The following is a 23,307-nucleotide window of genomic DNA, read 5'->3' on the forward strand; positions in this document are numbered from 1 at the left end:
AAAGATCTATAAGTGCATGAACTAGTTGACCACAAACGTAGAGTTTGACAACTAAAATCTAATTATTGTCAGCTCAAAAATATGAAATAATTCTTAAGTAAATAGAGTTTATGTTAATTCAAAAAATTAATCAAATGGCCATTTGATATCAATATTTATATGCACATATACGTTACTTAACAAATATGTCAAATATATTACAAAGTACAAGTTTAAAGGAACATCTCAATTAACAAAGACTACTGCTTTAGATTTTATTCTTGATTGCCTTGTTCTGTGATCAGTCATTTATGCACTTACCCCCAACAAAATTTGGGGCTGAAAAAGAGAAAACTAGAGAAAACATAAAACTAACAAAAGAAATTGATAGAGAAAACAAAAACAGAGAGTGAACAAAAAATAATTAATAAACCTCTGCAGCTTAGGAAGGGGATGACCCACGATGGAGATGAATGAACCTCTGTAAAGCATAAACAAATGTGAGTCAATGAGGATGGGAATAAACTTCTATTAACATGAAAATGTAAGCATAAACCTCTCTTATGGAATGACCTTTGTAAGGCTCACAATGATGGGGATGAAGGTTAGGGCATAAGAAATTCAAATGCTGCGTTTCAATTTGTTTACTTGTGAGAGAGACAACGCTTATACCCGTTGGCACAAAGAAATGGGATGATGCACAAGGGCTTGGTACCGGGGATGGACGATGAAACTCAGGAGGAAGGGGAATGAGAGAGTTCAGTCTTGGGAGGAAGGGGGAGTTCAATCTCAAGAGGAAGGAGTAGTCTCACACGAGGAATGGGAAATGGGGAGGAAAGGCTTCAACTCTTCAAGCTCAAAGGAGTGAGACGACGTCGTGCTGAAGCCTAAATGAAATGGTTCGTTTTTGCCACGTTAGATGTGCACTTCAGTCCCCGACTGCATTAATAATTTATCTTTTTTTAATACAACTCCTATAAAGCATCAAAATAACTTGAAACTTTTTGAAATTACATTACGTTTCAAAATTGTTATATAATATTTTAACAAATATGATAATTATAGCCTCGATGAATCATTTGTGATGAAAATATTTATTATAAAGTAAAACATGATGCATTAATATATTAAAAAAATAGTATTCAAATAAAATACTAAAAAGATTATTTCTTTTCTCTTAAACGACTTGTAGCACGGGCTTCTCTTTTTCCACAAAGAGGCTCGTCTCGACGTCTTCTTCGCTCTCACTCTCGAGCCCTAAAACCAGAAAAACCCTGACCGTTGATCAGCCATGGCGGACCAAGAGCTCGATCCCTCAACCCCTTCATCTCTTTACATACTCTCAGCTTTCCTTGCCATGGAGCCCGCTGAATCCTTGGTCGCCTTTGCCCGGTACTCCTTGGCGCACTTTGCCACACACATACACAAGCGACACACTTTAGCTAACCGCAGCACATGTTTAGCATACAATACAATAGTATCCACATTCTATGTCACCATTACACTCTGTCGAGCACCAGAGCATTTTAGCATGGCATGGTGCATCTTAGCCAATTATGATGGCCGTAGCTAGATTGCATCTTCTTCATCTTCTTGATCTTGACTATAACATCTAAGAATTTTATGAATGTATTGGTTTGTTGAACTTTAGGGTATGCGGTGAAGGATCCGTTACTGAGAAAGTACAGAGGTTCATATGGGACTATTGCCTGAGCAAAGCAGTAAAAACTCTCCAAACTCTATTTTATTGATTTTTGCTTATCAAAAATTTTAAGTTGTTTATTTATGAATTAATATCTTGGGTTTCAAATTGTATAATGTGTTGTAGGACTTGGTGGTTTAGTTCTTAGTATGAGATGATATTTTAGGCGTAAAGTTTTGTCTGGTAGATGAAAAGTGGGGGAAAAGAAAGGTAAATAACTAGGGGCATGAAAGATTTTTTCCCCTTCCCTCATGAATCTGAACATAAGTTTCTAGTCAATGAAGTTCTGAAGTCCCCATATTTGTCTCTCGTCCAATGTTTTTTAACTGATATTTTGGTGTGAATAGGCAAAGAAATAGTCTTAAATTTGAATATACGTTTCAGGGCAGAGTTCAGTTGCATTGGGCTCAGTAGACTGGACGTTGTACTTTTATGATCTTGAACTACATATCAATATTCATTCAGGCTAATAATCTCCATGACCTGCATGTTCTCAACAAATCCTGTCTTTCTAGTTCCTCAAGTATAATGCTTTGTTTGGTTGAATGGTCAATGCAGGATGGAAAATCTCATGCGCCTTACGTGAGGAATTTTCTAAAGAAGCTTATAACTGAAGTTGAGCTGAACCATGGTGTTGTTTTGGATGAATTATATGAACAATATGCTTATTACATGACATCATTGAAGGTGTAGCTTGCGAATACATGGTTTCTTAACGAATTATGTTTTTTTCTATTTCAGGAATCATATTGCTTGAACTAGGCTGACAAATTTGTTTGTTTGGTAGGATGATAATTTGGTGAAAGGAAATGCAAGGGTCTGCAAATTCATTTCATTTCTTTTTCCTGATGGTAAAACTATTTCTCATTTGATGTTGGTTGCTATGCATTTGCATCAGCTTATCTTAAGTTGATTTTTGGTACTTCTAGGTTGTTCTGAGCTTCCAAGTTGTCCTAACTCAAGGAAATTGGTTTTCCCACTACAATGTTCCCTCAACATGCTCAAAGGAGATACTGGGTAAGCTTCATTGTTGATGCCTATATCTTGCAGGTGATAGCTGCAAAACTAAAACATTGATGAGTTTTTCAGTATGAAAGTTTGATTATAAACTAGTATCAAACTGCAAGATTTTTGGAAAAATTTTTCAATCATTGCCAAGAGAAGGGAAAAGAAAAGGAATTTGGACGTGATTCATTCATTTTTTGAAACTCTTTTGATCATATTGCATCAGTTGGAACAATTTTATTTTTTATATTAAGAATTGGAACCATAATTTAATTTTTCTTGCAAATCATTTGTAAGATATCACTAATTCACTGATTTTTGTTAGTGTTTATTAAGTTGGTCAGTAAGAATGATGACTAGCCATTGAGGAAAATAAAGAATGAGACAGCAATTTCAAGCCTGCATACAGTGAACTAGCCTCCTTTTGGTTGAATGAATGAAAAGGATTGATTTTCTACTCTTACTAATTTCTTTAATCAGTATGGATTTAGTTTCTGCTACGGTGGTCAGGTGGGTTTTATATGAATTTGGCCGGCTAACACACTTGGAAACACATTTATGATATAAATTTGTGTAAAACCAAGTTGCTAGAACATGGGAATTGTGGTAAGCAGTATGTGCTATTTAGGTGGATGCAGTTAAAAAGGATTTTGACAATGCCGTGAAATAATTGAGATATTGGCCGGCTAACACACTTGGAAACACATTTATGATATAAATTTGTGTAAGACCAAGTTGCTAGAACATGGGAATTGTGGTAAGCAGTATGTGCTATTTAGGTGGATACAGTTAAAAAGGATTTTGACAATGTCGTGAAATAATTGAGATATTGGTTTTACTGGTTAATCTTTTGAGGCTGGTTTCAATTACCTTACTACTTATGGTTTGTATGCTTCCCATGGACTTCAACTTTTTCTCCTAGAATGAAGCATGTGTGGAGAGGAGGCAGTTTCAACGTTTATACTCCGTCTTGCTACCAGAGACATCTTTATAGCATTTGACAATGTGACTAGTTTTGGATTCTTGCATATTGGACTTATCTGGATTTAAATAAATACATAAAAATTCTGTTTTTCTTCTTTTTCTTTTTGAGTAGGGAAATAAAAGTTATTTCATTTTATTGCATTAACATCTTGGAAACATATTAATTAGTTATGGCTTGGATTATGCAGATGTTCAGTTTGGCCCTCGAGTCTTTTTTTGTCAGAATTCATACTTTCTTTTCCTGAATTAGTCTCTAATAAATCCTGTTTTGAGGTAAGGTCTGCGCTTAAGTTTTTTTTCATGAAATTGAATCTGTACACTGTGGTCTTTGTAAAAACCACGAATGATTTGAGCAATGAGATAGATTTTTTCATATGCTACAAAATCTTTTAAGACAATCAGTTAAATCATGTTTTAGTAGGAAGCATCTTGGAAACATTTTCTTACCTACTTTAATTGGCTTTCCCACCTTTTCTGTATTATTAACTTGAACTGCATTTATTTAGACTTTTCTGTTTCATTTTTTTTGGACCATGTATGCCTCATATTTTGACGGTTTGAGCTTTCATTGCTGGTTGCTTTGCTTACCAAAGATATGAAAACAGGTTGGTTCAGGTGTTGGTTTGGTTGGCATTTGTCTTGCCCATGTGAAAGCCTCAAAGGTAAGCTATTTCAAATTTAAATTTGATGAATATAAGTTAGACCTTCTGCTACAAATTTGATGTCCTTTATAAAAATCTGCTGGTTTGTTTATAATAGAAGTTCCTAAAAAGTTCTAGAGTTCTTTCCCTGCAAAGCATATTAATTACGGTCTCAGAAAAGCTATTTTTCTTATTCGACAAAGATACATTATCTGGAGATTCTGTGTGGTTGATTACCCGTTGAAGAATTTGTGGTTGACACAGATCGTATTAAGTGATGGTGACCTGTTAACATTAATGAACATGAAGCGTAATTTGGAGTACAATAATTTGAACATTGGAACTGCTGGTCCAGGAAGAGTTACTGACGGTCTAAATATGGTGAGCCCTGGTCACGGTGAATGGAGTGTCTTATCATATTGATCACATAATAAAAGGATCCTATAGCAGTTGAAGCTGAAACAAATGTTAATTATCAGGTAAAATGCATTCATCTGCCATGGGAATCTGCATCCGAAAGCGGGCTTCAAGACTTAAGGCCTGATGTTATGTGAGTATTCAACTCAATTATCTGTGCTTCCTGTGAATATTTAGAACATCTTATTGGTTTGTATTCGCAACCCATCTTAATTCATTTCAATTCATCTCACTATTATTCATTACTATTTATCAACTTTAACTCACAAATCTCACTACTATTCACAACTCATCTCAATTTATCTTCGAATCCAAATGATACTCAAACTCAGGATTTTATGGCAAGGTTTCACCATAGATGGTTCAGTGTGCTGCTTGTCCAACTTAGAACTTAGGATCCATGGAGGGACACCAGATTATGGAACTTTCCACTTCTGTTTATCAATTGTTTTCATATTGAACCAATGCTGTTCTCTTCTTCCTTGTTCTCCAGTTTGGGTGCAGATGTAATATATGATCCTGTATGCCTCCCGCATCTTGTTCGCCTACTTACAATTCTTTTGACCCAGAAGAAATCATACTCCCAGAAGCAGAATGACAGTAGGCAGGGCTCTTTGTCAGATAGTATTTCTGTTGGCGATGGATTTGATGCTTGTGGAGGCAAAACAATTTGGGATAGCACTTCAACTTGTGGGGCAAGGGAAGGACCATTGGCTTATATTGCTTTTGTTATTCGCAACGTTGACACATTCAATCAGTTTCTTTATCTGGTAGACCAAGCCAACATCACTATTACAGACCTAACTGAAACGCTCAAACCCATCAATTTACTTCCTTACATGCAGTCATATGATAGATCCAATGTAAGACTACTTGTTCTGTCTAGTAGTTAAGTAACCTTATGATCTTTTTATATGCTCCCTTCGGAATCTGATTCTCCTTATTTTTTGTTTCAGACATCAATCTAGTTGACATTGTCAATAGCTTTTTGACTTGTTATCCATCACAATAAAATTTTGTTGTATTCAGATTTCTGACTTTTCTTTCTTGAATAATTAAGAAAAAAGATGTCGACATCCTCAATCAGAATAAGATGTCGATATCCTGATTATAAACCAAAATCTTTGTAGTGTGACATCCTCTACTTGTATGTATTAGATTGAGGCTGGTGGGGAAGGGTTTAGAGTAATGCTAATTTCAGTCCTACAGTGTGTAAATCCAAGGTACTCCCTTTGAAAAAAGTGTAGTTTACTATTAAAAGCTTTTTTTTTTTTTTTTTTTATGAGTCTCAAATTATTTAAATTATAATATTTGATTTATATGATTCAAATTTTAAAATTTATCTTTTAAATCAAATTATATCATGTAAGTAATTTATTAGATGTGTTTTTATATACTAGCTTGAAAATATAATTTTTTTTAATGTTTTTAACTAAACAATTGTCAAAAGTTGGTGGATTTTTTTTTTTTTGTCCGAACGTTTCATTTTCCCGATAAGGGCGGTTGTGGATATATTAAAAAGAGTACCTCTCTCCTGCGTATGAATTTGCCCCTTCCACATGTGATAGGTAATTATAGTAGAATCGAGGATGGTTCCAAATATGCTCAAGCGGGATTAAATAAATAAATTTTTTAATTTTAAAAGAATATTATTTTTTTAAGATATATTTTTAAATTGACTACAATATTTTATCTTATAGATATAAAAATATAATTGTCAAGATTGATGTATAAAGAATTTTATTATTTACAGGTTGACACGTAAATAAACTGTTTATTATGGAAAAAATTAAAAATACAAATATTTATATATAATATATATAAATATTACAAGAGTAATATTACTATGTAGCACATTCTACTATCGATGTAAAGATCATGGACGAATAATGATGCTAAAAAATCCGTGAAATAACCATATTAGATCCGAGATATTTCCTATGAGGTAATATTGTTTATGCTGTACATTTTGATTTAGTATTTCTAACAATACAAATTTACTAATAATCATATCTTTAATTATTTAAAAAATTAGAAATTAAAAAAATAAAATATATGAGTGAATACATTTAATGAATATATTTAAAAATCATACTAACATTTTTCTATATATATTTATTTTATAAATATGATGAGAGGTTTTTAATTGACCGATTTCTTAGAAATGAGTTTTTTTTTTTTTTTTTTTCCTAATAAAACGAATAATGTTAAAACAGCGACACCGAGGTTCTTGCTGGCACTAATTTCTCGAAGAGAGTTGCTATGCACCAGCGAGGTGGGGTGTGGAATTTGATACAGTGGCGGATAATACTCCCTTTCTGGAAACCGTCCAAGTTTCTTTTTCTTTTCTGTTTCTTTTTTCAACAGGAAAGCTTCCAGTTTCAACACCACAATCATTGAAGTGTGCGTAAAACCACGGCGTAGTGTTAGAGTAACGGTACCTGCTGTTCCTTGGAAGTTCGGAACAGCATCTCTCTCAAAAACGTCGACGTGATCACTTATATCCCATTATCAAGATATGGCAGAACAAAAGGAAGAGATGGAGGTGGAGGTGATTCACTCATGGTCCGCTCCGAGATCCCTCAGTACCGGTCTCATGTATTCTTTTGCTCAGGTTTTCTTTCTCTCACATTCCTTTATTCTTCCGTCGTTAACTCTCTCTATCTGGTTGCTTACAACATATAAATAAAAGGAAGGATAGGAAAGGAAAGAAAGTCAACTGAATTTTTTGTTGCGTGATATGGTTGAGTGGGGTGGTGATTTTTCTTAAATGGGTTCTTTTTGTGTTGTGCCTTCCCTCAGCTGCCTAACGGAGCGTGGGTGAATTTTTCTGGATTTAATATATTATTTGCAATAAAATGAGGAATGATTAATGTTTTTCGTTTCCAAAGAAATCTTGGCTAATTTTTCTACAGATGAGCTTATATGGACGAGCTCAAGACCTTGTTTTCCATACTTTACTCCTGTGGAACTTCCATAGACTTTAATAGGTAGAGTTTACACGATTTTATTGTATCTTTTCCTCTTTCTAGATAGGCATCTCTCTTGTATACAGCCCGTATACTTGGAGCACGCATTTTAAACGTTTTAATGAAATTTTGAATATTTGATACATATAATCTTTTTATCAATAGCCTATAGTTTTGATGAGAATTACAAATAACTTTTTTTCGTTCTCAATTCATGTGTTGGGGTTGTCAGCCTTGTGCACAAGACAATCGTGTTCGACATTGTTTTAAAAATTGATTTTCTTTGTTGGGTAGCATTTTGAAGTTGATTATGCTCTATTGGTAATAGAAGTTACCTTGAATTGCTTATTAAAAGGAACAAAAAAAGTTGGTGGTTTTTTATTACAAATCTTTCTTTTTGAAAATCGATTCAGCATTGTTGAAAAAGGCTCTGGTTTTTTAATTCTCCTTTCATGAAATTTTTTCTTGAACCACGGCTGAAATTTGCTTTTTCAGAACACCATGTTGTCCCTTTGATACTGCACTCTTTCCTTTTTATTTCTGGTTACTCATTTTGCTATGTATAATGTTAGATATGACTTGGGCTAGTTAGTAATGATGGTTACTATGAGATTGCCTCGTGAGCACAGCTTTATGCCAGTTTCTTTTGGGTCCTGAAAAGTAGGCAACATTTTGTAGTTTCTTTTTCTTGCTTGCTGAAAGATGAGAGCATATTTTCTTCTTACTCATGTACTTATTTATGATTTAATTGTCTACTTTATTTAAGAGAGATGACATGGAAGTGCTTGATGAACCCCTATATGCACATTTCCTGCGGGTTACTGGCATTGATAGGCCCTACAGGGAGGAGCTACTCTCCAAAGTGGTATGTTAATGGAACACTTAAAATTTGCCTTCAGACTGTTTTTCATGCATTTATCAACTATGTCCTTTTGGACTTGTCAGATTTGGCTTCATTGAGGCGGTTGACTACCATAAGAGATATAAAAACTAGCATACACATGAAATGAAAAGAACTAAATTTGAGACTGGTGTAGGTCAGGATTTTTTTTTTTTTTTTACCATCAGTAATCAAGAAGTTTTATTCATAATAATAGGCAAAGCCCAAGTACACAGGGAGTATACATGAGAAGTACCTAGCTATAGTTTACAATTGAAAGAAGAAAGTCATGGATATTAAGTCCATTACAAACAATGGCCCCCACCCAAGAAATAATTTTTTAAAGAAAAAAACTTTCAGCTACTCCATTGTTCTCTCATGGTTTTCGAAACTTCTATCATTTCGCTCCTGCCAAATACACCAACACATACATATGGGGACCATTTTCCATATTGCTGCAACTTTTGAATTTCCTCGAAGGCCTCTCCAGCATGCTAGAAAGTCCACCAATCTGCCGGGCATGACCCATGATAAACCAGTCCTAAAAAAAAATCAGCCCACATGGTCCTGGCCACCTCGCAATGTAGAAACAGATGATCAACTGATTCACCATCTTCTTACACATGTAACACCAGTCCAATACCATTAATCAACGTCTCCTTAGATTATCTGTGGTGAGAATTTTGTCCAAAGCTGCTGTCCAAACAAAAAAAGCTACTTTTGATGGAGCTTTGGCCTGCCAGATGCTCTTCCATGGGAATGTGAGTCTGCCTGGGTTCGATAAAACTTTGTGAAATGATCTGACCGTGAATTTACCTTTCTTGGAAGGGCTCCAAAATATCCTATCCATAGTGCCCTCGGTCATACGTACGGAATACAGTGCCGCATAGAAGTCTGAGATAACCTCCAACTCCCAGTCTTGGGCTGCCCTAGTGAGAGGTCAGGAAATTACGCTACATCAGCCTAATTTTCTGAATTCAAATCGCCATCCCTGTACATGTCATATGACCAACCAAAACAATGAACACAAAACTTTTAGTTTTTCAGGTTGAGCAATTCTTTTGTAAAAAATTCAAATACAGGACAAGTTGAGGTCTAGAGAGGAGTTTTTTTCCTGATAATTCTATTGTCACAACTTTAGGCTGGACCATGTGATTTGCTAATTAGAATATCACGTTTCATGAATCTTTCCTTTATTTCTGTTGACTGCATTCTATTATTTCAGTGAGATCTGATTATTTTTGCATCTTAATTTCTTACATTTAGATCATCTTCTATTGTCTTCCTATTTTTTAACATTTCCTTTTATTTTAATTATATGGTATATTCTATTGCTCTTCTTCTCTTGCATGAAATTAAAATTTAAGTTGTGTGATTGGACTAGGAATCAGATGGAAATAAGGCTGTCAAAGAGGTCATCTTTGGCCCAGGAAGAAAGAAGTATCGATTTTGTAAGGTAGGTAACAGGATTTTTTATGATTCAGTTAGAATGCATTATTTATCAAATTAATTAAAAGCATTTACTATTTCAGATGATTGGTATTTCAACAATACAGTAACTTTATCTCAAAATACAGTAGAATGTGCAATTTTTCCAAAAAGACAAAAAGAAAAACCAAATCTCATAGTTGGCAAATGTATAATGTATAATGTAGTCAGACTACCTGTTACCAGATGCAATATGAAACAATGGCATTCTGATTTCTTTTGAAATCCTGCACATATATTTGTTTCCTTAAGTGAAATCCTACACACATATGATGTATGACAGAAGGAACAGGATGTTTCCAGGGATATTTTATAGCAAACCTTAAGGATCCTCATAGGTGATACACTAACTATTACAAAAAAAAATTTGTAGCCAGACTACCTGTTACAAGATGCAATATGCAAGAGTCGCATTTCTACACATATATGAAGTATGCTGGCAGGAACAGCATGTTTCCAACAATATTATACAGCAAACCTTGCTTTAGTGCACCTTTTAGGGTATCTGCCAACCAATTCAGACTTGGTCGTGGAAGTTCTTCAGATCTAAAAGTTGCTCCAATAAAAGGATTGTTTTCTGCAATACATTATTGGATTATAACCTGCTGCTAAACTTTGTTCAGAGATGGATTGAGTAGAGGCACCTATTTTAGTGGTTTCAAATGTGCTGATGTCGTCTGGTACTGTCTTGGTCCCTCTGCAAGTCTGTGGTCACTTTAAGAACCAAGTTGATGAAAGCTTTGTTGATATTTACATTCTATGAGAAACCGAAGGACACCTAATAAGAGTGAAAAAGATCTATCAACATTGTGTGGCCGTGAATTGTGATGTAAAAGAATTATTTTTTTTTTGATAAGTGTAAAAGAATTATCCTTATAATAATTTCTTTTTTTCCAGTGATTAGGAAGAAGAAAAACTAAAAGATCATTCAATCAGTATATGCAGACCTGTTCTTGTTGACAATAGTGATAGATTGAAACAAAAGTTTGTTAATTTAATGGTGGTAATTTTTGTTTCACTAATTATCACAAAAGATGAAATGAACTGGACCTTTTTGAAAAACATTCGAGTGATAGTTTTCCCTTAATCTATTGTTAGATCATCCTCACATATAAGAATTAATCATTGCTTTAAAACATCTGAAGCTTGCAATCCATTTATCTGTGTATTGGATCATCCATAGACTGCATCCTTGAAGATTAGAATGAACTTAGATATGCTAACCATAGATAAATCCTCATTGTTACATCCACATTACTATTTTTTCAAGTTTATGATATATGATAGATAATTATGTGTTGGATTTTAATCGAGATTTTTATCAGTCATTTCCTCTTACTACCTTTAGTTTTTTCTTAGTTGCAAATCAAACTAAAATTTGTCTGAAAATTTTCCCAAGAATTTATCTCGCTTACTTGAGTAGAATAGTTGAATTTGAATCCATGATTTACATAAGATTATCCTCACATCCACTTTTACAGCATATTGCGAAACAACACCTCTCTGGTTTGCCAAGTGATTTGATGAAGAAAGGAAAGCACTTTATACTGATCCGAAATCCTCTTGATATTTTGGTAAGTACATATGCAATTGATTTATCTGTAATTTGCCTCACTCTTCAAAAAGTATAATTTTTTAATACAAGAATCTAGGCTAAACTTCAAATTGGTCCCTCTAAATTTCCCTGAGCTATCTATTTATTAATTTTTTATTTTTTCAATTTGGCCCTAAAATCTCAGACTCCTGCTGGTGTTGTCCTTTCTGTCAGAAACTGTCAGGAAGGCTGCTTTAGATGTCCATAATGGCAGCATTTTGGTGCCAAAATAACTCAAATATATTCTTTTCCTGATTGGAAAAAAAGGGGTCTCACACGTAGCAAAAGGCAGTCGCATCTGTTGGCTCCCAACTGATGCACAGCAAAATGATGTTGGCAAAAACCCCCCAAATTATGCAAAAAGAGAGACATTGGTGATTCTTTAGTGTCTTAAAATTCTTCTCTGAAAATTTCTACCCCTTGTTAAAAGTTTCGGTTTCTTTACTTTTTATTTGAGTTGGCGTTCTCGAGAGTAGCTGATTCTGGTAACTTGTAAGGCTAGGCTTAATGGCTACACAGTGGCTATCAATTTGGCTGATTTCATTTTGAAGCTTTTAGCATGGGGTTCATGAACATCAAACAATTCTATTTGATGGAGAGTGATACTGAAGGCTGATTTCATTTTACCAGACGGCATATTAGAGCAGGAGATCATGCCATGTAATATGTTGGGCTTTTCTCTCATCAAGGATCATCAGTCTGAAACAAAAACGAAAAAAAGAACCATATATGATTGGATGTAGCTTGCACATAGTTGAACTATCAGTTGATTGGATGTTAGCTTGCACATAGTTGATGAGCTTGATCTTTGAGCTTTTATCTAGTAGTGCTGATTTTTTTTTTTTTTTGCTATATATGGATTTTAAAGACTCTTTTAGTAATGGTTTGTTATTCTTCCTGCCACTGACTTAAATATGCTACATGTTCGATTGGGAATGCATTTCAGCCATCCTTTGACAAAGTAGTGCCTCCGTCATTTCGTGAGTTAGGTTTGGCAGAACTAGTCTCCATATACAATGAGCTCTCGGAGTTGGGAAAGGCCCCACATATCATTGATGCAGCAGATCTTCAGCGTGATCCTGAGGTATTCTTGCTATATAATTATGCATGATTTATCATGAAGTGATTTTTCTGCATAAAGCTTGAACACAATTGTATGTTGCTCATGGATTTTGCTTATTCTGGAATTCTGTGAGTGCTGTTCTAATATATTATCGGGGTGGTGCAATGGTGAAAGGTATGCTTACTGTGAGTTAATTGCGATCATGCTTAAACAAGAAGATCCGTGTTGATTTTCAAGCTTTTGGTGAAATTTAATTTGGCTCCAAGTGATAAAAGTCTTTATTATATTTTTGCTTGTAGACCCATCAGCATGTAGTCTAGTCCTGTTAAGGTGCAGCCTAACTGTCAAAGGACGGGCTTGGAATGAGCTGTAGACTTAGATATCCTAGGTTAGTCTGCACTACGAGTTTCCTTGATTACCTGTTGCATGGTTTTGGTGGGGCTGTCTGAAGTCCCTGCCTTAGTGAGGTTCCATGCCTCAATGGAATTGAGGTCTTGTGATGCTTACTAATTTGCATGAAGAACTTGCATATTTCCATATGCAGTGGAATAGAAATCTTGTGACACTTACTAATTCTAGACTAACCTTGACTATATAATGACCTAAGGGAATGCCTTCTAAGCTACAAGTACTTGTTGTACAAACTAGTCATCCTTGGCGAAATAATAGAAGGATGTAATATAGTCAGCTATCAGAGAACAAATGCTACTTCCCTGAAGTAATTTTGTTTATATATCTTTACTTTCTTGATTGTTTGAGCTGTTAATGCATTAGCATATGTGAAAGATGAGCAAAATATTTATGATTTCACTAAAAAAAAAAAAAAACCATATTTAGACGATGTTCTCTTGGCCTTAATGTTGGAGGTTTCTGCTGAAAGAATTTATATTTTTTTGAGTATTTAGTTGTGTTTTTTTCAATATTCAAGCCCTTCCCATTTTATACATGAGAAGAAGGCCTTAGCTCCATGTGGCGATGGACTAGTCTAGGTCTTGGGACTGTCTTCTAATTAGGTTTGACAAGTCAGCTTCGTCTAGCCTCTTTTCATATAATGTTGGAAGTTAGTTTTATGACTTGCCTGTTCCCTTTCTCTTCCTCTCTCTACCGCATATTTTTTACTTTTTATCCATTATCCATTGCTTAGTGTTTATTTATCTTTAGAGAACATAGTCAATGACTAAAATATTATATTTGTATATATTGCATACTGATCTTATTGACGGCAGGCTACTTTGCGTGGTCTTTGTGATGACTTGGATATTCCCTTTCAAGAAGCGATGCTCAAGTATGCAAAATATATTCCCTTTAAGAGTTAAATACTTTCACATGGTTTATTTAAATGCTCTTTGTGAGTAACCCTAAGATGCACATGCATGAAAAAACTATGAGAGATAATCTTCTTCATCATTGATTTTGTCGTCTCCAGTCACACTGTCTATGTGGTGCATTAAAAGTGGTTTTATACGCCAACCACTTAAATTAACTGCCACTTAAAATGGGCCACCCAGCAAGTGTGACTGGGGATGACAAAATAAAGGATGTAGAGTAGTATTGGTCAAAAGTTAATAGGTGAAGTTTTTGTTAGCATATGACCTTGGTGCAATAAAAGCTCTAGTATTTTTGCTCTGTTCTTTTTTTTGTAGGTATTTTTGCTCCGTTCTTTACTGAACAAGCAATGAAAATTGTAAAATTGAAATCATTAAAGCCCTCTCTTTAGAATTTATGGTTGGTTATGTAAGCTTCTTTTACCATTCAACTATGCACATTTGCAATTTAACATCAAATTCCTATCGTATGCAACTTTCTTTTTTGGCCTTCGTCTCGACGATATTCTTCAAGGACTATTCTTTTCTTAGTTGAAATTTACAATAAGTGTTTCTTATATCTTGGGGTTCCTTTAAATCCATCAAATTTTCCCTCAAAATTGTTGTAAAATGCATTTGGCCAGATTTTCTCACTCTGAATGCAATTCTTTTCATTTCCTGAATTATGTTTTTATTTTTCAAATTTATGATCCAACATTTTCAGATGGGAAGCTGGTCCAAAACCAGTAGATGGCATTTGGGCACCATGGTGGTATAAAAGTGTACATAAATCAACAGGTTTTCAAGCAGCAAAAAAATATCCTGCGGTATGTGGCCTATATTTCTGCTAACATGTTAATTTGATAGCACGCTTAGGCGATGCTCTTGTATATGTCCCGTATACTTGAGCTCTGGCCTATTCCCATCATCAATAAAATTTTGTTTACTGGTAAAAAAAAAGAAAAAAGAAAAAAAAGATAGAGATTTTATGTGGAGTTCCATTAAATTGTCAATATTGAGATAGATAAAGCAACTAGTGCATTGAAATAAGCATACTAGCTGAGAGATACTCAAAATTTTGCATTTATATAACTAGCTTATACTCAAACTATTAAGTCTTTTCCAGACTTTTCCTTTTTCTCTACATGGCTTGCTGGAGCAAAGTCTACCCTTGTACAACATGCTTAAGCGCCATGTGAAGCAGACATCATCCCTTCTAAAGCTCCCCTTGCCTCCTCCTGATCTTCCGGTTCCTGCAAACGAGAAGCTGCTTGCATGGGTTGGTGATGAGATTTTAACCCGTGACAGTGCAAAGGTATGTGCATACAAATGGACATTTTAATATCTGCTCCAGTGTGCAGTTGAACTTACATTGCACTGGCTTTCTAGGTTTCTTATTTTTACTCTTTTACCTGTTTAGGTTTCTGTCTTTGACTCAGTTGTCCAAGGCGGTGATTCTGTTTGGGAGGGTCTTCGAGTTTACAGTAGGAAGATATTTAAGCTTGATGAGCATTTAGACAGGTCAGTAAACTGTAATAGAAAAGAGAGGTTTAACATGTAATGCATAGTGGTGATTCATTATCTGGACATTCTTGATATGGTTCAGACTGTTTTAGCATAATATGTTTACAATGCTTTTGTTTTAGCCAATTTGAAAAAAAAAATGAAGACGTTGAATCCTGCAGGCAGGATATTTGGTTTGGAGAGTTATAATCAATTAAGGACAGAGTAATTAGTGTCTCAGTGTCTAGGAGAATATATTCACGATGCTTTTGTATTAGCCAATTTGACCAAGTGATTGAAGTTCATTGAGCAGGAGATTAGTTTCCATGTTTGAATCAATTATGAAGAAAGCAAGTAGTCTAAATTATTTGCTAGACATTACTGAAATTTATTTTGTTGCCAAAAAATTTGGCGAGCAGCTGCTGAGTTTATGAGAGCCATGCATTTGTTGGGAGATAAATTTCTTTGACTGTTGTGTAATGATGTAAATGAACCATGAGTGCCATATTCTTTTTCCAATAGTAGTAATCATGTACTCTTTATTTTTATTGCCATCAGCATAATTTTTATTTTTCTTAAATCTCTCGCAAAGTCATGAATAATCATGGACTATTTGTTTTTTGTTTTTTTTTTTTTCATTTCTGTGGTGGTCTTTTAAATAGATGGATGGAGACAAAATTATCCATGATGAAAACATTCTGGGCTTCTTCGTCAATGATGTCTAGTGAAATCTTTGATCTCTTTTTCTTTTTGTTAGGTTGTTTGACTCGGCAAAGGCTTTGGCTTTCAACAATGTCCCTACTCGAGAAGAGGTTTGGGTCTTAAGACGACTATTATTCTGTCATTCTTTTAATCTGTTACTGCCTTAACTGTATTTTTCTGTTGTATATCGTCAATCACACTGGGTCTTGGGCAAAAGAAATTAGTTCCATGGTACATCCGGTAACCATTGCATCAATGCAGGTCAAGGAAGCCATCTTTGCAACTCTCATTAGGAATGGAATGTTTGATAATGCACACATCCGGCTATCTCTAACTCGTGGCAAGAAGGTCTCTCTCTCTCTCTCTCTCTCTATCTCTCTCTCATTTTTTTTTTCTCTAATTCATGTGGGCAATAGTTAGCATTTTAGTGTTTAGGCTGGAAAACAGAAATATAAGAGGCTTGTGTTAAAAAAATCCCATAAAAATAACATTAACACACTACCCGTTTGATTTCTTTGTTAAAAAACTAGTATATACTTTGTTGGAACCTTCATGTGGATTACACCGTTTCATTTCTTTATTAAAAAACTAGTGTATGCTTCGTTGGAACCTTCACATGGACTGCACTTCTTAGAGGGTCCATTAAAATGCTGTTTTGGAGACTATTCACTGTCAAGTCAATAAGCTATTTGGCGAACAACTTTCTTTTGGTAGTGATCTTTTCACCATATTGAAGCAGGGTGATGATAGGATTAATTACTTTTAAGTCTTGAAATTTAAGTTGCTTCTTTATTTTAATAGCGTATAAACACTTCACTGGGGACGATGCCATGCCATAATGGCCAAGATATCATTTCGGTTGTCACCATGTTATTGACCATTCAATTGTTGCTCACCCACACTTGTTACTTCTGCTGTTACCTATTAAAAAAAAAAAAAAAAAACATGACAGAGATAATAAAATAAGGAATTTCTTGTTTAACTTTCTGGCTCATCTATGCTTTACCCCATTTGCCGTATTCATGCCTTTATTCTTCAGGTTACTTCTGGCATGAGTCCGGCATTCAATCTTTATGGTTGCACCTTAATTGGTAAGAGGGAATTCCTAGTCCACTGCAACAATAAAAAAGATACTACTATATATTCTTCGTTGTCCTGTACAAAATTTGCATGTTGGACCCAAATGTGCACAATCATGTGTGGAGCATATAGAGGTGCTTGAATTTGCTTGCGTGAGAGAAAAACCTGTTCAAGTGTTTTGCATGGTTGACTAGGTTCTCAAAGAGACAAGCAAAACCAAACACTGAAATCTTTTTTTTCCCCCTTTTTTTTAGTAGGAAAAAGCCTGGAAGTTTGAGAACCTGACTCAAAAAGGTTCTTCTAGGATTCTGTCCTAGTTTTGATTAAAAATGTAATCCATTTGGCATAGATAAAAATTGATGGAATTGATGGATTCTGCGTGGTTTGTGTGATTTTGACCTTTTAATATGTTGGTTGACCAATGAACTCACTGTAGTTCTAAAAAGTCTTTTGTCAACCCTTCTGTTAAACTGTCTTATTTTCCATGCCAATATACAAACTTTGGGGAAGATTCCTAAATCACCCCTGCTCAGTAGCTTTCAAAACGTAGTTAGCCAAATTGTGACCTCCAGCTATGGTCCATCAAAATTTAAATATGAATGGCTTTAACTGTACTTGGTGGTGACTGGCTCCTCTATTTTAACTGCTGAAGAGATCATGGAGACTCCAAGTTTTTCTGAAATATGCATTCTGAACACGAGTTTTTCATCCATGGGCATGATAGATTTTTCTAAATCAAGGTTCAGGAACTTAATTTTTATTATCAGATCCATTATAATCTTTTTCAAATTATTGAGGATATCTACCGGTATAATGGGTTGTTTTGTTGTGTCTATCTGTCCATCATACTCAACTTGCCAATGGAGCTAATTTTGGGCTTCCCGAGCTGTTCAGAATTGGTTTGCCTGCAAGGCTCTAGCTGTCGAACATCACAGTTTTCATTAGACTACAATATTTCTTTTTGCCCTTGCATGATAGTTATGATAGAATGATCTTTTTTGTGACAATAGAATATGTTCTATGATAACAGTAGGCGTAGGCTATTCTTTCTGTTCTTTTGAAAAATGCAGTGCTACCTGAATGGAAGCCCCTGTCTATGATAATACCCATGGTATAATGCTGGTGACTGCTACCACGCGTCGGAATTCGCCGAATGTAAGATTCTTCGCCCCCCCCCCCCCCCCTCCAAATTGTTATTGCACGGAGAAGATTAAAAAAATCCTCTTTCCGTTGTCTTAACACGGGAAAGTTTTAGCCCTCTCCTAATGGTTATTACATAGTGAAGGTAAAACAAAACATAGCAAATAAAAAACCTTTTTCCCGTGTTAAGACAAGGGAAAGCTTAACCTAGATGTTCTTCTTGAGTATCTTTGGTGTCAGTTCATTCTCTTCCATTCACAATAGTGATATTTGACTTTCGTTAAGATATTTCTCATTTAGGAACCATTACTTTGAGTGCTCTAGAGCCCTTAATATAGGAATGTATAAGAGAAAACAAAATAATTGAGAGCTGTAGAGCCCTTGCTGTGGGCAAGTATAAATAAAAAAAGGAGATCCTAATCACTTAGGAGTAGGCTAAATGTTGAATTGACGTTACTGTCTAAACCAGGCATCAAATATGATCAGTCAGTTTCAATTCTTGGCCTGGAATGAATCCGCTTTGTATTACGTGGAAAGATATGCATGGGCAAAACATCATATGTTTAATAATGTTGAGCTTATTTGGAACTCCCCTAAATCAATGGTTTTGCCTTCAAATAATGAAGAGCTTTAGTTTGAACTCTCCTAAATTAATGACTTAGGATCACTGTTGGTATTTGGATGTTGTAAGTGGTGGTTGGCCTCTTGGATTGTTAACACAGTGATCCTAATGAGTCAAAAATGTTAAAACTTGTCAAAAGGGGTTTATAGGGTATGCAGAACAGGTTTCCCTTAAAAGCCTCCTAATACTTGGACCCAATGTTGCCGCCTCGTGTACACCATATGAAACAGTAAATTTTTTTTTTTTTAACTTTATTTACTTTAACTAAATTGTTGATTTGTGTTAACTAAGTTGTTTCTCTTTGGTATTATACATTGTTCTCAATGCTGGTCCTTGAATGTTTGATTCAACAAGTAACTTTTTCTTTTTCAAATCGGGTGATGCCCCTACTTTCATTTTTAAAAAAAAGGCCTCGCTTGTGGTGGAGGAAAACCCTAGTTACATCTAAATTCAACATATAACTCAAAAGAACTAAATGTTATTTTAGGTTGTGGTAGCTTGTATTCATCTAACTTGACCGACTTGTTGCTATTGCCCTCAACAGAATCTGGATTCAAAGATTCACCACAACAACCTCCTCAATAACATACTCGCAAAGGTATTGTCCTATTTGTGAAATTTTAAGAGCCAAAACTGATGATGATACTCAATTTTTGTATAAATGATGGTCCTTTAACTTACCATGCTTGCAGGTGAGGGAAAAATTCCCCTTAGATGTGTATGGAAACAGAAAGCTATCCTGATTTGCACTTTTAATCTAATCAATGCTTTGAATGGCATTAGCTCTTTAGTTCCATAACCATCTTTTGGCAAACCCACCCCGCGCTCGGGGGTGATCCTAAGATAAACCAAAGGGTTGACAATTTGATGTTGTTAGAATTTAAAGCATGACTCACTCAGTATATGAGAGCATGGTAGAAGCCCTTAATTGTCTTGTTGTGATACTATGCTAGTATACACTTTATAGATGCTCTCTCTTGAATTTCCATCTTCATTAATTCGAATCATCTACTATGGTGCAGATAGAAGGCAATAATGCAAAGGCTGACGATGCGATCATGCTTGACAAGGATGGTTATGTCTCCGAAACAAATGCTACAAATATTGTAAGCCTATGTTTTTCCTACAGTTTCTTGGTTGAGACCTCCATCTATTAAAGGGAGTTTCTTCATGTTCCAGTTAATCATATGGATGAGCATTTACGAATGTCAAAAAAAGTCATGGTATGGACTTTTTGGAATGCCTATTTCTAAAACATCCACGATGTGGATTGCAATGAACTTCTATTCTGCAATCACTGTGAATATTTTTATTCATGGATGCATAAATGGTAGATCCATGCTCCCTGCATTATCCAGCACAATTTTACCATGCTGTTAGTTAATTATTTCCTGGCAGCCTCTATTGGCAGGATTTCTTCTCAAATCTCTTGATTGAAGGAATACAGTATATGATATTGCATGTATCTTTAAAGTTAAATTCCTGATGAAAAAGGTGTATCTGTTTAATCATGCAGTTTTTAGTGAAGAAAGGTCGGGTTCTGACGCCCCATGCTGATTATTGCCTTCCTGGCATTACTCGAGCAACTGTAAGTTGTGTGTTCTTCTTCCTATCCTGCAGTTTTATATTGTACCATGAAAATTTGAACTTCTCTCAAATTGGAAACGGACAGTCACACCATGTAAATCAATGCAGAAACCTTGCATTGTCAACTGCAAGTCTCGTTAAGCTAATCGTGGTTTTGTACAGAAAAAGGACATAATTAATTTATAATACTAGGTTGACTAGTGATCGCTACCTGCTTTGATGTTGACATGGATGGGGCCAGTAATGTGATATATGGCTATGCTTCACTATAAAATTCAACATGAAGTATGGTGTAGTCGTGCAATACATACAGGACAAATTCATAATGCTATTGGACTCTAAATTCAACTATTTAGTTGTACTCCAATCGACATATTATACTTCTATGGTAACAACGTTGTAAGCATCTGTTCATAAAGCAAACAAAAGCAAACAAGATGAGCATCTTGGAAAATGATACATCATAATGTAACATGAATGGGGGTTCTGAACCCATTCCAGTTGAACCAAACTGATCATGACTTGCTTGCATGACTGTTTTTTCTTTTTCTTTTTTTGCATGACTGTTTGCTTGCTCTTTTTTGTCTATATTTACCAAATAGATGAGAGAACAAATTTTCAACCTCAGTCCCAAATACATAAAGGCATATTGTATTTTGGGTTTTATATGACCAATTTGTTCTTTGAGTTTGCAGGTCATGGACCTTGTGATAAAGGAAAAGTTCGTCTTAGAGGAGAGAAGAATCAGCCTATCAGAGTTCCACACTGCAGATGAGGTTTACTTCTTTATTTATTCTTTTGGTATTTCTGCTGTGAAGATCCCTAACAAGTTTTGCCTTAGAACTGTAGGAATGTATGAAGAATTGATGGATATGTTCATTTAGATTACAGCCAAGTGCCCCAGTTTTTTTTTTTTTTTTTTTTCTCTTTTTCTACCAACGCAATAATGCTCAAAAGTAGATGTTTATGTTGTCAGACTAAGGTTCCATGTACTAGATAACTGAACCATTCCTGAACATTGTATACCTTATAACATGTACAGCATACTATGTATGATAAGTCCAAGTAGATCATTTGTGCTTGAAACATAGCTATTTTATTCTAATTAGTTTCACTTTTAATAGTAATGTTGCCAATTATTTGCTTGCAAATTAACAAAGCACACATGCACTGAATGGGAAGAAATCGTATGATATGATAGGTAAATATGGCTTATTTTCTGAGCAAACATCCAATTTAATTTAACTTCAACTCTTATGGACGGAATATGGGTCGAATGCTACTTCAGTCAAATCCAGTTAATATCTTGTTCATGACTGTTCTTTTTAGTTGAGATCCGTACCACCCTTTTCATTCAAATTTATGTTTTTAGTTAAAGCCGGACAAATTCCTGCAGGTATGGACGACAGGTACGATGGGAGAACTCACCCCGGTAGGTGCATTTTTTCCCCATAAATTAAATGTTCTGAAATACTAAATGCTGTGGGGCAATCACATAATAAGTGAAACAATTTGCACCAATGTTACAATAGTTTGATTATATATCTTATTTTCATTGTTGAACCTTAAAATTTTATTTTTAAACCTTGAAAGTCATAGCATTTACGTTACCCAAGATAGACTTGGGGCTTAGTTGTGCTGGGGCAACATAGTCTATATATTTTGATTATCCAAGTTACAAAGCCAAACAGTTAACCAAAATAAATTACATTAGAAGGAAGTAAATGAGTAAGCTTGGTCACAATCAACTGATGCATGCCCTATGAAGAATTTGACTAGCAGGATATGATACTGCTGAAACAAAAGATAGAAGACTAGTCAGTTTTCTTCAGTGTCCTCTCGATGTTTTAATGTCTGTCTTGGTGATAAATAACGCGTAGATGAAATTACCTTTTCCAGGTGGTAAAGATTGATGGCCGCATCATTGGTGATGGAGAAGTTGGGCCTGTGACTCTAAGATTGCAAGATGCTTACAAAAAACTGACAGAAGAGTCAGGAGTGCCAATACCGGCCTATAATGAGACTGGATAGTTGATACTATGTTGTCAGAAGGTGAGACTTCTCCTAGTTGTGGTTTGGGATTTTTGTGACTGATATAATGCTAGTAAAAACTGTCAGTATCAAATAAAACTTCTGTTATGGTGGATTTATCCAAGTACTAAAATGTGCAAACACGCATTAAGGAAAACAAGATCAAGCCGGATGAAATAACAAGCTGCATTAGTTGGTCTGAAAGTGTTTTTCAGTTATTTTCTATAATTTTAAACTCGCGCAACTTACATGATCATGCTGTTCATGTGTCTTTGTTGTTGTGCATGGGAATATGATCAATGAAGTGTGGGAGTCATGGCCGGAAATTGAAAGAACGTGGAAATTGCTAAAGAGATGGGGAACAAAGATTTGTGGGTGCCAATCCCTTCAATTTCTGAAATTAAGCTTGCTTTGTAGGTAAATAATGTTTCTACAGTTACTTGGGGATCCTTGCATCCGGTCCCTGATGAATAAATTTCTTATTCCACGTACGTACATCTTATATATCCGACTTAATTCTTTTTGAGTGTGTACTCATGTATTGCTGAATGCATCCAATATTACAACAGAAGGAATTGCAAACATGCTTAAAGTTATATGTAAGCAATAAAATCAA

The 23,307-nt window shown here is 35.1% G+C and overlaps 1 protein-coding gene across 1 annotated transcript; it reads left to right on the top strand.

Annotated features, from left to right (window-relative positions):
* The first annotated feature begins 1,175 nt into the window (after window positions 1-1,175).
* LOC121259566 (branched-chain-amino-acid aminotransferase-like protein 1) lies at window positions 1,176-23,023 on the top strand. The gene is given in 31 exon segments (XM_041161198.1): window positions 1,176-1,371; window positions 1,631-1,700; window positions 2,240-2,368; window positions 2,469-2,532; window positions 2,611-2,698; window positions 3,859-3,943; window positions 4,276-4,332; window positions 4,576-4,692; window positions 4,791-4,861; window positions 5,222-5,618; window positions 7,223-7,342; window positions 8,464-8,562; window positions 9,962-10,033; window positions 11,547-11,639; window positions 12,606-12,743; window positions 13,949-14,007; window positions 14,751-14,853; window positions 15,153-15,341; window positions 15,447-15,547; window positions 16,287-16,341; window positions 16,493-16,579; window positions 17,271-17,322; window positions 18,382-18,396; window positions 18,399-18,466; window positions 19,618-19,671; window positions 20,096-20,179; window positions 20,590-20,661; window positions 21,356-21,436; window positions 22,057-22,092; window positions 22,560-22,712; window positions 22,997-23,023. Coding segments are annotated over 30 exon segments (2,889 nt in total). The 5' UTR covers window positions 1,176-1,270; the 3' UTR covers window positions 22,692-22,712; window positions 22,997-23,023.
* The last annotated feature ends 284 nt before the right edge of the window (window positions 23,024-23,307 follow it).

This window comes from Juglans microcarpa x Juglans regia, chromosome 4D, assembly GCF_004785595.1.
Source record: "Juglans microcarpa x Juglans regia isolate MS1-56 chromosome 4D, Jm3101_v1.0, whole genome shotgun sequence".
NCBI classification, from domain to species: domain Eukaryota; kingdom Viridiplantae; phylum Streptophyta; class Magnoliopsida; order Fagales; family Juglandaceae; genus Juglans; species Juglans microcarpa x Juglans regia.